Source organism: Pristis pectinata, chromosome 24 (genome assembly GCF_009764475.1).
Source record: "Pristis pectinata isolate sPriPec2 chromosome 24, sPriPec2.1.pri, whole genome shotgun sequence".
Taxonomy (NCBI): Eukaryota; Metazoa; Chordata; class Chondrichthyes; order Rhinopristiformes; family Pristidae; genus Pristis; species Pristis pectinata.
In genome coordinates, this window is record NC_067428.1 from 11,995,071 (window position 1) to 12,013,364 (window position 18,294).

At 37.8% G+C, this 18,294-nt stretch overlaps 1 protein-coding gene across 3 annotated transcripts in view; it reads right to left on the reverse strand.

Moving 5' to 3' along the window:
* The window catches only part of LOC127582394 (phosphatidylinositol 4-phosphate 5-kinase type-1 gamma-like), a 95,338-nt gene that overhangs the window by 24,498 nt on the left and 52,546 nt on the right, over positions 1-18,294 (reverse strand). For 2 of the 3 annotated variants that reach the window (XM_052037589.1, XM_052037587.1), the window contains exons 9-15: positions 17,993-18,076; positions 16,881-16,929; positions 14,586-14,670; positions 14,033-14,194; positions 11,834-11,987; positions 5,688-5,720; positions 507-629 (exon numbers count right to left, since the gene is read on the reverse strand). In XM_052037589.1, coding sequence (XP_051893549.1) covers positions 507-629; positions 5,688-5,720; positions 11,834-11,987; positions 14,033-14,194; positions 14,586-14,670; positions 16,881-16,929; positions 17,993-18,076 — 690 coding nt within the window. The remainder of the gene's footprint in view (positions 1-506; positions 630-5,687; positions 5,721-11,833; positions 11,988-14,032; positions 14,195-14,585; positions 14,671-16,880; positions 16,930-17,992; positions 18,077-18,294) is intronic. The other variant, XM_052037588.1, reaches the window with a different exon arrangement.

The window sequence follows — 18,294 nt, forward strand, 5'->3', positions numbered from 1 at the left end:
TGAAAGCAACATGATAATAGCTGAATGGTAAAACATCTTTGATCTAATGAAGATTTCTGTGTACCCATTGTAAAATGTTTATAAGGCAAGATGCTTCATACTACCATTTTACAAGGAGCATTTCTGTCACATGATGCAGCAATTGTATAGCATGCCCTTAATTAAGAAAGGGTAATTAGTCCACTTGTTGCTTTCTGACCAAAGTGAAGAGGCTTCCCTTTTTTTTTAAACATACTATCCTTGATCACTTTAGTCTGTGCTGGTGTCCACAGGGAAAAAAAACATTGCACTATTCTTTAGTTCATGTGGAAAAGAATCCATACTCATAGCTTTCTAAAGATATTTATCTGCTTCCTTTGGGAAGGTGTCGATGAGCTTAGAGATCATTCCATGTTTGCTACAAAATGGAAAAAACATTTCTACTAACCTTATTGTTAATTTTGTTATGAATGGCACAACCAGAAACAAGCATTACACCCAGATATGCTGAGTAACAAAATACTAACGTTTTTTCCTCCTCTTCTTCTGTTCCTTCCTCCAGTGTAGTTTCAGACTCAATGCTGGACTTGGCTTCCAGTTCAACAGTGACCTGCTGCAAGTTGGCTTCCACTGCCGCCTCATCATAGGATCTAGGGGTAGACAAATCACTTAGATTAGGAAAATATGCAACAGAATTTTGCCATTTTACTGGATTACATAACACAACAATATGTGAATATTTACAAAAGACCATATTTGATTAAGAATGTATTCTTGCATCCCTCTCTCTTTTCCATCAGCTCAGCTGGTACAAATCTGGAACAATGCTACAGAAGTCAATGAATCTTAGCATCTAGATGCAGGATGGAGCACTGGGTTAAGGAATGCACTTTGGGATCTTTTTCCCAAAACTAACCAACAACTCCTACTGAAAAGTGAATGCATGGAACAAATCATCTATTGACACTTGCACAGGAAGCATTAGATACTGTGAAACCACCTCAGCGTCAACCAAGACCTTTGAAAGAGGGGGACATGTAAAACAGTAACTACTTCATTGCTTTGCCACCACACCACAAGAACATACTGCTGAGGTGTATACAACAGTAAAAAGACTACTTGTATGTTTAAATGGTCACTCTGCCAAATGAAAAACTGTAAATAATTCTTGTTTTCTATTCCTTACTGCTGTGCTCACAGTATAAAGACGAAAGTGTCACTACCCACGTGCTAAAGTGAGGCAGATGAATGGCCTGTTCCTTTGTACTATGAAATTTTATTATTCAAAGAGCAGAAAGCCAAATTATGGGTTGAAATCTTCATTCTTCAACTTACATTATTTTAGGAAGTATGTACTTCCCATTTCCTTTTTAAACAATGACAGTGTCTGGATGACATCTAGGCTAGACTAAGTACCTTTGTGAAGACTGCATGTGGTACTGAATAGCAAACCTGTGTGAAAATATCTAGGCATGTTTTGAGAGCAGTGCTGCCCTTAACTTGTTAACGTAAGGGTAACAATCGATAATGGCTTTATACCATGTACCTCCCAGTCCATTCCTGTGCTAATTGACATCAGCAGCCCAGCCCTGAAAGGGCACACTCCACAGCATCACTACAAGTCTCGGTGCTATATCCCTGATAAAATGACTGGGTGAAGGGATGCACAGGGGATGGTGTATATACTCGCTTTACAGATTCCGATATGCACATTCTGAAGGATGAGGTGGAGCCAAGTAGGCAACTCCTCTGCAACAGAAATGATGAGGAGATGGCAGGAGTTGGTTGCAGAGATGAAGTCCTGCAGTGAGTCACCATGCACCTTGGAACATCACATGAACAAATTCAGAATAATTGATACATTTAAAAGTGTGCCTCACTTATGCTGTCTTTAAATGGACACAGTTGCACCACTCATACCCCTCAGACCAAAACTCTTTCACACAACCTATTGCACAATGACAGAACCACCTTTTCACTCCTCACAGCTTTAGATTTTTTTTAAGCAACACAGCTGAGAACACACACAGGCAGTCACAATTTAACTCTAATAATCATACCACTACAGCAAATAAAAAATAGAAGATACTGGAAATAGCACAGAGTCTGCCTGACTCCATGAGAGAAACAGGGTTTCAGGTCAATAACCTTTGATAAGATTGGGAAAGAATGAGAAATATAATAAGTGTTGTTTAGGAGATGGGAAGAAGGATGAAAAAGGAAGATCTGTGATGAAGAAGTGGAAGGCAGAAGTGAATAAGGACCAAAGGAAAGCAAGTGAACAAAGAAGATAATTGAAGGTACAGGTAGAACAAAAGGTCAGGATGAAGAAAGCGTAAATGCACAAAGAGGAAGGTGCAGTGAATGCTGGAATTTCAATAATCTTAGATAATAAAGGTTGAGTCTATAAGGTTAGTGTCTTATCAGAAGATAAGGTGTCATCTTCTTGAATTTACTTTAGACTTTCATGGAAGAATGTAGGATGCCGAGGACAAATACATCTGAGTAGAAGTGTGATGGAGAATTAAAATGAAAGGCAATTGCAGCACAAACTAAACTCTGTCATAAGCTCCTCCTCTCTAACCATCTTCACCTCTCTAACCATCTTCACCTCTCTTTATTGGTATAATTATAGCAGATAATGACCCTCTTTGGAGGGTAAAGCAGGGTGCCTCCAAAGCGATGAAGACAGCTAAATTGCATCCTCAATACTCCAAAGGTAATCACCACAAGGATCCCAGCAGTCTCTTAGCTAGCTTTATTAAAGCACTTGAGCTGCATCAGGTGTAGTATGGATAGGATTCAAAAGCCAAGCAAGTTGGGGATTACACTCATCCTCAGGATCCAGTCTTGGCAGAGGAGTAGGCAAAAGATTGCAGACAATGCAGAGTGCTTAAGAATAACAGATTCATGGTCAACCACAAGTTGGACTTCCGAGTTCTGGGTTCTAAGGGAGAACACATTGCACTACGCAAGTGTTGTCTATTACTTCCTAAACCTTTGGAAGATGAGAATCCTCAAGTCAGGTATCTAATTTCAGTTGCCAACCACATAAATGATTGCATTGATATTACTACGTGCTTCCTCAACATCAAAGGAGTGGCAAGCCCTTGCACACATCACAGCAAGATGTGCTAGATTAAGTGTCCTGAACTGTGAAGCGCATCACATTCTCTCAGAAAAATACAATAATTTACAAGTTTAAAACATACTACAATTGATTCTTTTGGGATGGGGGAAAGAGATTTTGGTCTGGATAAAGATGTGGCTGCATTTCAGTCAAAAGAGTTATTAATGGTAGTGTTTCTACGAAGATAAACATTTACTATCAAGTTGTTAAAGACATTTCTCTTTAATTTTGCCAATTATCTGGATGAAAGCATCAGGGAAACTATCTACAAATTCACAGATGGCACAAAGATAAGTGAAGGGTCCTCAGATCACTAAAAACAGATTTCAGATGGTTTGACAAATGGACATTTATTTGGCTTTTAATGTACAAAAATACACCTGGGCATGTGCAATAACAGTAAGCAATAATACACAATGCATGGTTGCATGCTCAAGGCTGCCAAGAAAGCCTAGAGATTACAGAATGTCATGACTAATGCTGTAAGATTCCTAAAAGGCAAGCAGGTTATTAGGTCAGGATAATTCATTGTGTACGAGAAGTATCAGCCTTGTTGCTTACGAGTCCTTGGACAATTTTATACCTGCCAAGGCGTGGAATGTGGAAGTCCTGGAACAGGTTTAAGATGGATCACTAAACTGATAACTAATTTAACAGATAATAATTATCAAGCATGCAAGTGTTTTATTTTAGAAAAGTATATATTTTTAATCTTATAAAATAATGTAATCATAATGGCTGGTTGTCAAACTATCCAAGCTGGATATGTTACAATGGATTTAGGGAAACAAGCTTGAGATACAAAAGCAAAGATTTACATCAGATGGTAGGAGAATTCCACCCCCCCAAGAAAGAACACTGGAATCATTGCTGGCATATGCAGTCAATGCAGATCCAGTGTAAGGACAACAAAATTACAGATTCAATACAAGCATTTAATACACAGCAAATCTGGATGAGTTCCCAAGTGCGGCTAACGTCTCTGTGTATTGAAAGAATGTGCAGCATCAGGAGTTTCCACACTTGGCAACCAATGGAGAGCAGAAAGAAATTTTGCCAAAGACTGTTCATAAATTAATTTGAGTTTTTCCTTTATTGCCTCTCTCCGAGATTCTAGACTTGGGTGGTGGGGGCACAATGATATACAGAAATTGCACTACATAAGGATGAAATGGATTTAGTAAACTAAATGGTTTTTAACCTGCCTTTCCTTTATCTCAGAAGTCCATTTTCTACCAGGTGCAGGTTCATAGCAAAATCTGATAACAATTCAACAGAAAATAGGCACTAAATTAATAATTTCACCTTGGCACGTACGATGAGCATATGATTCATAAATAAGCTCCCTACAAAGTTGAAATCATCCAGTTGTACAATACCCAACTGATCTGAATAAATCATATCCTTGTGGCAGAAAGGTCAGCAACCAGGGAACACAAATTTAAGGTGATTTAAAGAATCTAATCTGATAAAGTATTAAAAAACTCTTCTTAAGTAGAACTGGGTAACGTGCTGCCTCAAAGGGTGCTGGAAGAACTTCAAAAGCCACTTCCAAGGGAAAACAATTTACAAAGATAAACAGATACCTAATGACCTTTTTCCTGTGCTGGATGATAGCCTGAGCTTTGGGTGTTATCAGTCATCAACTAAATGACATGCACTCTGAATACCCAGCATGGCTATATATTATGCAACTTTTTTTTCCAGATCTCATGTGATTGTGGACACTGGTGGTATTGATAATCTTCTTAAACCAATGCTGTCTGTATACTGCTATTGATTCCAGGTCTTATTTTGTGGGAATTCCAGAATTTAAACTCACCAAAAATAAAGGATAAGCAACAAATTTCCAAACAGGATAGCATGCAAGACAACTATCCCTATGTACTTGGACCTTTCTCCTTCTGGAGAATATCAAGCTTCAAGCCTGTGTCAGGGGAAGTATACATTCAAGGGAAAGTACAGAGAATTCTACAATGTTTCATTTGTGCTCTGCAAAAAGTGAAAGACACGGAGAATTAGGGGATGAATCAGCCTCTGACCTGCTCATAAAATCATATTGTTTATATAGCTGCTCAAGTATGTTACTGGTCAACAGTGATGCCCAGTATCATCCAATTCAGAAGGCAGCTCAGAGTCGGCCACTTTGTTATAGATCTGAAATCTCATGTAGGTAAGGATGCCAAAATTTCATTCTCATCAGTGAATCAGATGGGCTTTTACTGACAATCCAATATTATTACAATTACTGCATTTTTATTCTAGATTTATTTAACTATGTGAAGGGATTTTAAATTATATCCTCTATTATAGCCCACATCCCTGGAACACTAATCAAGTAATTTTACCACTGGGCTATTGTAACTGATTAAGTAATTCATAATGTGTCCACACTGCACTCAACTAAACACTGCACTCAACTAAACACTGCAGCTGCCTAATTCAATGCAGCCAGTCATTCAAATATCTAGCAAAACAATGCCCAGACATGTCCATAAATTAGCAACTTAACAGATAAAATTTTAAAAAAATATACAAGGCTACTTGTGGAAAGAAAATGAGCAAGTTTGATTCTCACCCAATATCCTGCACTGATGAAAGTGTAGTTTTCCTAAACAGATTTAAAAAAGAACAATAACTATAATAGATCAGCCATGAACAATAAAAATAATAATACAAGCCAAGGATGAGGACAAGACCGCAACATAAACATGTAATGCTCTTTTTACCGAATGATCTGATGTCATGCAAAATAAATAATGTTACATTTTGAGAGAATGCAGCATTATATATCCTAAATTTACATTTAGCATTACAGAAATAAAATTAACCAATGGGGTGTTGGATATGATTCTTTTAAGGGTGGTGGAAAAGGGGAAAGATAGGAATTTAAACTTGATAAAAGATTCAGACATTAAAAAGATAAAGTAAAAATTGCCACCTTTATCCTCAAGTTCTTTCATTTCCTCTCAAAACCTCTCCATCTTTTGCCTTCGCTTTCTCCATTGATGCTCCATAAAACCTACCTCTTCAAAAGTTTGATCATATCCCCTAATTTGCCTTGATCAAAAGTTTACTTGGTAATGCTTTTGTGAAGCATCATAGGATGACTTACTAAATGAATGCAGTATATAAATGGGAGTTTTATTTTAAGTAAAAAAAAATCAACCAGTACAGAAGAAAAAGCATATAATGTTAGGTAAGAATGGAACATTGCCAGATTCGAGTCATGATAATGCAGAATTCGGCCAGAACCTAGCACTCCTTACAGATAGACATCCTAGAAACTTGTAAGCTTCTTGCAATCATGGCAGACTTTAAGAAACACAGGACTTTATGGGTCCTAAATAAATGATCAAATCTTGTCTCAGACATGTAGAATATTTTTATATTTATAATAGCATGCTGCTCAATGTGCATTGTAAAGCAGTCTTAAAATTGATGCTAGTCTACAATGCAATTACTGCCAAGGCTACTGTGACATTGATGGCTTTACAACGAACAAATAATACATCAAATTTTGAATTATGCCGAGTCGATTCAAATAAACTTGAAATGGGAAAATATGGTACCAACTTAAATGGTCAATAATCTTCCTGATTGCATTTTCACTCGGGGTCCAGTCATCAGTTATTACTATTGACTTCAAAAGAATGATTGGGGTGGTGGGTGGAAAGGAAGATATATAATCAGCAAGTGATCATGTCCCTGGTTGCCGCAATATACATTTCAGTTTAGACCAAGAAAATAGGGAAAAATGCCCAAAGATCTGCTTAAGTAAAACATATTACATTTTTCACCAATAATATCCTATATTGGCAATAAGTATCAACTGTTCCCCTCAATAACAAGCATATCATATCGGATACTGTTTGGGGGGGTGGGACAGAAATGACCTACCAGGGGAAAGCCATTACAGCTAGGTCTCTGGCACTGAGTCTGGCTCTGTGGCTCAGAAGGGAAGGTGGGGAGAAGAGGAGTGCGGTAGTGATAGGGGATTCATTGGATGAGATTCTGTGGACAAGAACGAGATTCCTGGATGGAATGTTGCCTCCCAGGTGCCAGGGTCAGAGACATCTTGGATTGAGTCCATAGTATTCTTAAGGAGGAGGGTGAGCAGCCAGAAGTCATGGTACACATTGGTACCAACGACATAGATAGGAAAAGGGATGAGGTCCTGAGGAGGGAATATGGGGATTAAGAAGGAAGCTAAAGAACAGGACCTCAAGGTGGTCATCTCTGGGTTGCTGCCAGTAAGGGTAAGAATAAGAAGATATGGCAGACGAATGCATAGCTGAAGGGTTGGTGCAGGAGGCAGGGTTTCAGATTTCAGATCACTACGATCTCTTCTGGTAAAGGTATGACCTGTACAAAGGGATGGGTTAAACCTGAACTCGAGAGGGACCAACATCCTTGTGGGCAGGTTTGCTGGAGTTGTTGGGGAGGGTTTAAACTAGGTCAGCAGGGGGATGGGAACCAGAGTGTTAGGTCAGATGATGGAGCAGTTGGTTAAAGGTAGATGCGACGTGCAGAGAGACTGAAGAAGGATTGGCAGTGGAGAGGGTACAAACGCAGTCAGTTGGATGGGTTGAAATGTGTTTAATGCAAGAAGTATTAAGAATACACGTGATGAACTTAAGAGCATAGATCAGCATGTGGAATTACGATTTTGTGGCCATTACAGAGATTTGGCTGTCATAAGGGCAGGATTGGCCGCTTGATGTTTCAGGGTTTAGATGTTTCAAAAGGGATAGGGAGGGAGGTAGGTAAAAGAGCCGGGGGGGGGGGGGGGGTGCGGGGGAAGGGGTGGAAAAGAGTGGCATTGCTAATCAGGGATAGTATCACAGCTGCAGAAAGGGAGGACATCATGGAGGGATCGTCTACAGTGTGGGTGGAAGTCAGAAATAGGAAGGGAATGATCACTCTGTTGGGAGTATTCTGTAGGCCCCCAATAGCCACCAGGACACTGAGGAGCAGATAAGTAGGCAGATTTTGGAAATAACAGGGTTGTTGTCATGGGTGATTTCAACTTCCCTAATACTGATTGGCACCTCCTTAGTGCAAAAGATTTAGATAGGGTAGAGGTAGGCTTTTTTATTTTACACAGAGAGTGGTGGGTGCCTTGAACGCACTGCCAGGGGTGGTGGTAGAGGCTGATACAATAGGGACATTTAAAAGATTCTTAGATAGGCACATAGATGCAAGAAAATGGAGGGTAATGGGCTATGTAGGATTGATCACAGAGTAGGTTTGTATAGGTTGGCACAACATCGTGGGCTGAAGGGCCTGTATTGTGTTGTACTGTTCTATGTGCAGAATTTACACTTTTATTCATCGACTTGAAAATGCTGCATGTGGCTTTTAAAATGTAGACCGTTTGTTTTTGAGATGCACTGATTAGTGGCAGATGGTAATGACTAGGCATGCACAATTAAGTTTTAATAAGGTAACATGATCTTAAATGTGTATATGTTATTACTTAACTCAATTTAGTTGTATCATAGAGATGAAAACTTACTTTTAAATAATCAAAATATGTATAGAACACTAAGAAAAAAAAATGAGAAAGCAACTCATATTGAATCAAAAATAAAAACCAAAATGTTCAAGCACTGGAAATAATAGCTACTACAGCAGAGTGCCTCCATGATATATCAACCTGCTGGCAAGTGGCTTGCTGGCAAGTGGCTAGCTGACAAGGCACAAGAAACTTGTTGATACAAGGCAACTACTTCCTAATAAGGTCATGGGGTGGGTGGTGGGTATCACATCTACAGCCAACTAAAAAACATAGCTTAGAACCTCAGCCCTCACAGCCATAGCCATTGTTCCCCCATCCTCCATGCTGACTGTGCAGGGGTGAACAGGATTCTCACCGGGGGTGCTGCTGGGAGAAGAGGGATAGGAAAAAAGAGAGAGTTGACACACAGAAACTCAAACCCTCACACAGGTGCAGTGTGTTCTCAGCTACGTTACCTGTCCACTGCAGTGAAGAGTGGAGGTAAAGGCTAACCTGTTAACGTCCAGTCCACTGTACCTCGCAGTCAGCTTATTTTGATGACAGGAAGGGTGAAGAACAGGTGTATATACGTGTGTTCATAGAGAAATAGGCAAATTGTTTTGTGGGAGTGGGAAGGGAGCATCTTACGTGGAAGTGGTTGGGCAAGAGAAGGAATGTGTAAGGTAGGATGGACTGGAAGGGGGTGAGAGAAGGGCTTGGAAGAATGTTGTGGAAGTTATAGAAGTGAGGGATGTGTGAAGAGAAACAGCAAATGGAAGTTTTCTTTAGTACACTGGTTGAGGCTCTGGACTTTTTCTTTCATACAACATAATTATATTATTGTTTTTCAAAATTTAGTTTTAATTCTCATCAGAGTCTATTAAGTGTTGGAAGCAAACCTTAAAATTTTTGTTTGCCTGGAATTAAGATATAGGTTTGATCAGTTCGGGAAATTGTGCTCTTAACGTTCTGGTTGATTATCTAATTTGCATTAAATAATAGTTTGCCTTGCACCATTGTTTTTATATGAGCAATTGGTAAATTTTAAAACATTATTCAGAAAGTTATTCTATAGAAAGCAATTAGTAATAAGCTATTACTTAACCAGAATTTATTTTTGAAGTTTGCATTTATTTATTCATTGCCTTATTATTTTTCCTATAATTGTTGCACTAGTGAGCTGCCATAAAAGTTTTAAATTACCAATCTATTTTCATACTATATAGATCTTTATGCACCTTTTGCAGATAGTAAAGATAAAATATTTTATAAAAGTGTTTAAAATAGCAATATTGTTAAAAAATTAATCATTGATGTATCGTGGAAATCCCAAAATGTTCTGTCTAGCCCCCCTCAGCAGCCAGCATGAAAAATTTGGTGCAGTTCCTGCTAAGAAGAATCAGCACATAAGAAAGGGATGAAAATAGTACAGCAGCTTTTTTATGCCCCCATCGATCAATGATACTTGAAATAATCTGGCCAGATTGCTGAAATCGAAAGCAAAATGCAGTACCTGGATACCAAATAGTTAAATGATTCTGCCAGGACACCTGCTGAAAGCATGTGCCTCGCAATATGAAGGCAACATAAAACAATTTGATCCTCTGAAACTCTAAATTCTAGGTCAGAGTATTAGAAAACATGGGGATGTCTGTGTGTATGTTCATAAATAAACAGAGCTGGTTAGTGTATCTTATACTAGTAAAAAAAACTTTTAGCTTCAGATACATGTGTGATTAAAACTGGGAGAATTAAGAATTAAATTCTGTCATCAATTTTGAAGCTACTCAGAGTAGGCAAATTCTTCGGGGAATCATCATTTAAATTATACACGGTTTGTCACATTATATTGCTTAAAACAGTAAAACAAGTCAAGCTTTACAGATTAAGGAAAAATGTAATTATGTCCCTCTTCTCTCCTACAGAGAGAGCTTGACTTGCAAGAATCTGGTCCAAAAAATTCCTCAATATACAGATAATAACAGTGGGCTAATTAACCAAGGGCAACATTCACAAATTAGGTCAATTTAGACCTCAACCAACATTCCATCAATACACTTTCTGCCAGGAATCTTTGTATCACATGAAGGGACCAAACTGGGTTCAGTATTGTATGTGTTCTGACCATCATCTTATACAAGGCCAAATTGGTGTCTAACAGACCTATTAATACATTGTCCATTTTCTCACCACTTGACAGAAAACTTAATATTGAACTGTGAATAATGCAAAGATCCTTTCTTCTCTCAACCAAATTCTGTTCTGATCTACATTAAGGGTAGTTTATTTGGATTTGGTAGATCTGCCCAAATATAGTACATTGGATTTATCAAATGCTCTTTACCACTTTATCCTATCCAACACATCTAAATTGATTTGCAAAGGTTTGTTGCCCTCCACAATCTTAACAATTGTCTTATAAACTTCAAGCATGCAGACCAATACCCTGACATCAATACCAAGTAATTTATTATGATGTAAATAACAATGGCCTCTTAACATCAATCATTGCAGTCCAAGCATCTCAGGGTATTGACAACCATTTATCCACTTTTACTTTACATGAATCCAATTGAGAGAAAAAAATATTATAGTTCATGACTTTCTGAAGGCTGAAAATTCACAGCCAGAGATTGTGATTGGCCTTCCCTTTCCAGAGGCAACTAAGATGCCTCAGCTATTTTGTTCAATATGAATGTGCCTGGAAAGATGTTCTCTTCTAAAAAACACTCAAACTCACATTCTCTGCATAAATACATTTTTTTTTAGTGAATGGGTTTTCCTTACTAAACTTTTTCATCCCATAGAATGCCAAATGCAGCAGCATACACATTAGAGGAACTTTTCTTCTTTTGTTAATATTAACTGATAAAAGCCTAAGAAAGAAAAAAGGATACTTTCAAATAAATAGGTTACACACCACACACACACGCACAGCTTCCCCAATGTTTTAGTTGCTTAAGGCAGTAAGTAACAGCCTTAGGTTCTTATGACTATCTCCAGTGTAGAAGCAGAAAAATGACACAATTGGCCTAAGATGGTTTATCTCCTATCTATCAGGGTCCCGATATAAGATAAGAATGGAAGAGACACTGGACCTTAATGTGATAATTAGAAGAATGTCCAAATGCTTGTCTGAAGGTATTTTTAAACAATCAGGAGATTAAGGAAGAGAGAGAGAGAAATATTGAATAACAAAAGATAAAATGAACAATGCTTCATACCTGTAACGATGATGATGTTCTGAGCCTTCTGATGCTGACTGCTCTGTTATTGACAAAGATGTTGTTGATGACAGAGTTGTTGCTATTGAAGCTGTTGTTGCTTCTTCAAATGAAGGAGGGGTACAAGGAAGGAGATCTGGTCGGCCTAATAACCCTAAAAAAATTTGAGATGTTATTAAAAAAACAACAAACAAAAGGAAGGAAAACTCTTTACCAGGAAGCATATTGTTTTTGTATCTAAAGTAAAATAGAACGATGAGGAACAGTAGTCACCTTAATGCCATGTCCCGTTTTTAATTGGCAATTCTTTATAAATTGTACAGAACAAAGAACTGTAAAGTGCTACAGCTGGCCAGATATTTTCCACTTAAGATGATTAAAGAAATGGGATATGCAGTTTACAAACTTCTTAACAAAATATTTAACATCTTACCAGGATCTGGGATCGTTATCTCAGTTTGGAAGAACACTTAAATACTTCCAGCTTTCAAAAACCGAGACATTGGTCCAGGGAACTTCAGGCCACTTAGTCTAATATCATGGTGCAGAATATACAGCTCGTGGGATACATCTGCCCATCACATGCTCACCATCCTTGCTCAGCCCAGAACCCTCATGGTACCACCTGCCACTACCCAGCCACTTTGAGCAGGGACGCGAGGATGAGATACCCTGGAGCCTTTGCCAGTGTACACTGTAGATTATTGTGTCACCTGAACCTTGTGCAAATAATAGGAAGCTGCTACAATGTGTTGTAAGCATTGTTTGCAATTTATGCAAGTGGAAGATTTGTGTAATGAATGTGGATCTGCTTAAAGCAATGCCAAAACAACTGCTGTTTAACATCTTCAGATTAACTAATCTTGGCCTTAAGGTTACAGTCCACAAGTTTATAGAAATTTTTTAAAAAATTGTGTAAATGTGAGGCTGAGAGGAGCACTAATTTCTGCAAGTAGATTTACACACTCAAGAAAGGGTCAAACTGGTAAACAATAATTGACATTGGTCAGTACAATACTACGCAATTATACAAGTATAGTTGTATTTCATTCAACCCTAACAGAGTCGGTTGAGAGCATAAAAAGAATCTTGGCATTACAGTTCATTGCTACCTACGGCTTCTTGGCCAAGACCAAAGAAAATAGAATATTTACTCAAGAATTCAATGTAAAACAAAACACATCAATTTAGCCTCGCATAATAGTGGTAAGACTACATTTAGATTAAGAAGTCCTTCAAGCCAATATATGGAAAAGGCTTTGAAAAATGTTCTGAAGATTTAAAGAATGTTTCCAGCTTGAAGAAGGCTTAAGCCAGTGGGTCCATTCAATTTAAAGGTGAAATCACTATTTGATAGAAGTATATAAAATAATGAATGGTCACATTGATGGATTATCTTCATTTGATATATTATCATGGTGATATATTTAAGTTAAAAAATGCAAGGACTAGTTTAGATATCAATGAATCCTTTTACCAATGGACAATGAAGTTATAGAACAAATTACCAGCTCATGCCACTGAGCATTGAGCCTTAAGTTAGACTAATTCTAGGCTGAGAAAGATCACGTTAGAGCGAAGAGAGAAATGCAAGTATGGTCAAAATGACCTGCTGAACGAATTTCAATTCAACAAGGATCTCAAAGGGGAACTTTCTAGATATTGCCCTGCTCCCACCCCTATCTAATTTGTCCTTGAATATTTAAAACACATCCAGTGGATTATAGCGCTATTCCACAAGCGAAGCGCTATAAATGATGAAAATGTGAAACAGAAATATAAAATTCTGCAAATACTTAGCAGGTCAGGCAACATCTACCAAAAAAAAATTCTGATGAAAGATCAATGACAAGTTAATTCAGTTTCTCTTTCCACAAATGCTGCCTGTCTTACTGAGTATCACTGGCATTTTCATTTTGAATACACAACTACACTTGGATAAAGAGAATCTAATCAAAATGCTTCAGCCATCAGGATTGTGAAGCACTGTGAACTAGTGTTCCCTGCTGAAATGTTTTAATCAAAAACAATCTCAATATCTTTGGAGTTTTTTGTACCAAAATAAACTGGTCCATTTGGGACCAATACCATGATACACCAAAGAAAATGTTCAATTTTCTCCACAATCAGTATTCTTGGAAGAGATAAAGGAATATTCCTAATTCAAAAAGAAGGGCAAGATATTTACATGACAATTACCTTCATCTTCAAGAGTTGGGAAGCTCCTGGCTCCCCGCAGGTCATACCGCTTCTCTTCATCTTCTGTCGGAATCTGACTGGCTGAAAAGGCTTGTCCTGGGCCGACATATTTAGGAACTGGTAGAGAGGCTCGTCCTTTCTTGGATGGGGATGATTTCAATGCTGTGAAATAATGAAACAAATACTAAATGAACATCTTAATTAATAATTTCTATTAACATTGATCTCAAACAAGGTTAAAGATAAAAACCAAAAATCAGTAGAAATACTACATTAATTTCAATGAACCCTTGGCTAAAGATGGGATGCAATACTGAGTATGTATGACAAATTATCATTTGGCTGAGTTATTGCAGAACTGCTGTTCCAACAGACTACATAGGGACCAATGCGAGAGTTTTGTTCCAAGAATCCAAATCAGAATCTGTTATTATCACTAACATATGATGTGAAATTTGTTGTTTTGCAGCAGCAGTATAGTGCAAAGACATAAAAACATTCAGCCCTTGTAATATTCCAAATAGCTTCCAAAGAGGACACAATGCTTACTTACATGAAGACTTTCTGAAGACAGTGCTACTCATAAATTTATAAAATCTTTCGGCATAGAAACTTGGCCTATGCACTGACACAGTGTCCTGTAAAAAATTCCAAGAAAAAACAATGTTACTCACAGTGTGTAAAGAAATTGTTTTAGAAAATCTAAGGAGAGCCAAAATTAACATGTAGTTAAATCCAGTCAAATATCAAAATTTTAACTGCCAGGCAGCAAGATACCCAGAAGTTTTGAACACTGAATTTTATTGAAGCTGTTAGAGGCATGCATGGGGCAAAATAATGAATCTTGTCTGACTAGAGATTACCTTGATTAATGAAAATATTTAACAATTCAGAAATGTGTTTCTAAAATTAACTCAGCGTTAGCTGATTTTAGTCAGGGCAGTAATTGACTTCAATACACCTGAGCCACAGAGGGATTCATGGTTCTGATCTTAACGTAAGAGTGGATTTTGTGTCATCAATTTAGTATAGATGCAGACCAAGTGATCACTTTACAGTCAAATAACCTGGTCATTCTCACTGCCTTAGTGAGAATTACCACTAAGGCATCTTTAGTAGAGGTACTAAAGAGTACCACAGCTATACCCTAGGTGAAGAGGATCCAAAGCTGAAAGGGGAATGAAAGAAATAGGTTTAAAAGAAGTCTGACTATATTAATATTACTGCATTAATAACATACAAGTCAAGCAAAATGCTGACACAAAAGTCCTGACGCAGGGTCTCGATCCAAAACATCAACATAAGAACATAAGAAATAGGAGCAGGAGTAGGCCATCCGGCTCATCAAGCTTGCTCTGCCATTCAATAAGATCATGGCTGACCGGGCCATGGACTCAGTTCCACCTACCCAACTTTTCCCCACAGCCCTTAATTTCCCTACTATGCAAAAATCTATCTAACTGTGTCTTAAATTTATTTAATGAGGTAGCCTCTCCTGCTTCCTTGGGCAGAGAATTCCAGAATTACTACTCTCTGGGAAAAGCAGTTTCTCCTCACCTATGTCCTAAATATATTCCCCCAAATCTTGAGGCCATGTCCCTGCTTGCTTCACACATTTCTTTATTAGGATAAATCAACATTTAATGTCATTACATAAAACTTGATATGAACAGGTCACTCAGTGGACATTTCTCAGCCTCCACATATGCTGCCTGACCCACTGAGCTCCTCTAGCAGATTGTTTTTTTTAAATCAAAGTCAAATGCTGAATTCTACCTACATCATGGGAGAATTATTTAACACGAGGCAAATTCTACTCACCACAAGCACTGAAGCAATTCAAGAAGGCAGCTCAGCAACACCTTTAAGGTTAAGTAGGATGGGCATTAAGTGTTAGCCTTGCCACTGTTGCCCAAATCTCACGAAAGAGCTAAAGATAACCTTAATAGCATGCAATTCTACCAAGATATTAAATTACTCTGTTTCCTGGAAGAACTTAACTGCTGACCAGTTGTAACTAGCTCAGATATTTCCCTAATTTACCAAAACACCGGTGTTCAATCTTGCATTGTGTAAAGTCAAATTGGTATCCCTAAGTCTTGCTCATGTTAACAGTAACTATGGAAGTACAAGTTAAATGGAACCATCGAACTCTGCCCAAATCTAATACCTTCAGTGTAAAGGAAAGCTTTGCCTGCCTTTCCTTCACCTTCTTGTTCATTTCTCTTTAAGCAAGTGCCCTGGCAGACGTGCTTCACACATTTCTTTATTAGGATAAATCAACATTCAATGTCATTACGTAAAACTCGAAATGAACAGGTCATTCAGTGGACATTGTGGAACTTACTCCACCAAATTAAAATATCTTGGAATATATTATCTTTGTCAATACAGAACTCCTCACATTTTACTTAACTATAACTCATGCAAATGGTGCAATGCACTAAACCACATGAATGCTGTACAATAAATGCAACTTTCACATTACAGGGACGTCATTAGAGTAGAACTGGCTCTTGTGATGTAATATACGTCCTATGTACTTCCAACATATAACCCACAACTGCAGATCAACCAAGGATGTGATCTCATCTATCCCTGAGTCTTTTCATTTTATTATTCTCTTGAAATTAAAAAGGAGGCTGCAGATTTATTTAGTTCTGAAACTAACCATAAAATAAGGGAAGCTAGAAAATGAAATCTTTGACAACATTTCTGTTGAAGGCTACACATGGAAAACAGACTGTGTGGACTATTAAAGCGGCATTTGCTTTTTGAAATGTAACTGTATATGCTAAATTGGTAGATATTTCTCAATTGGTTATATCACTTTAAAATGAAAACTTACACCATCATGAACAAGTGCTTTCCAAGTATGTTCCAGTTTCTTGATCAACCTGAACATAAACATCAGTTAGTTTTGATTAATCTTGTAAATCACTTACTTAAGCCAAGATAAGGCCTTGCTTCAACATTGATATAAACTTTAACACTTTTCACTCAAATCATAAGGTTTAATCCCCACTCCAGAGACTTGAGCACATAATTGAGGCTAAACTGCAGTACTGTAGAACTAAAATTATGTTGTGTTGTTGGGAGAAAGCTTTTATTGAATGACACATTAAATTGTGGCCTTTGTTGCACTCTTAAATACATGTAATAAATTCCACAGCACAATCTGAAGAGATTTCTCCTATCATTGTCAAGATCTATCCCTCGAGCAGCATTCTTAAAGATCATCAGGTTATTAATCTCACTGCCTTTTGAAAAATCTTGCTGTTGGAAAAACTACTGCCACATTTGACCAAGTTACAATGTCCAATCAGGGCTTCCAGTGTGCTAGGAACCTTTGGATTTAGTTCAGCATTAGATCTGGTGTATCAACAAAACACATTCTGGAAAGAGCATCAACAGAAAAAATACACAAAAAATTGTAAAGCAGTGAGGGACCAAATTTCACAGATCAAAAATGTTCTGGTCTCCTATCACTGATTTAAGAGATGCCAGCTGATCTCCAGCAAGGTAGCTGCTACATCCTACAAATTACAATTAGGTTACCCAAGTTAAACAGATAAAAGTTTCCACCTCCTGGCTGCTATTCAATGATTGCAATTTGAAACGGACAGGCAGCATCAACAGACAGAACTTGACTAAGGTGCAATACTCCCAAGGCAAACAGCCTGTACAATTTTAAACTGTGACATTCATGTAATTGGCTACTTGGTGAATTACCAGAAGCCACTTTTGAAACTGCCTAAGCCACAAACTTAAATCTTATGAGATGTGGGTGTCACTGTTAAGTTCAGCATATAATCATACACCTCTAATTGTTTGTGAGTTGATGATAAAGTGGTCTCCTTCAGCCACTGCAATTTATCTCGCTATTATAATTCTTCCCATGTACAAAGTTAAAGTTAAAACTCTTTCAAGCACTTTATTATAGCATGAACAAAAGCCTACCTGTAAGATTGCAATATGTCAATAATACCAATGTACAAGAGGAGCCTCTCTCCTTTCCCATTCACTGCTGGAATACCGCCCATCCTAACAAAGAAAAGCAAATGTCATTTCATAACCTGAAAATGTAACAGTCTTCAGTTAAAAAAGGTCAAGAACACAGGAAAATAGGAATAGGCTCCCTGACCCCAAGCTGTGCGAGTTCTACATGGCCCTCAATTCTGTAATCTCTCAAATAATTATCTACTTCTTCTTTAAATACCTCCAATGTTCCAGCCTCCACAACCTCTGGGGTAGAAAATTCC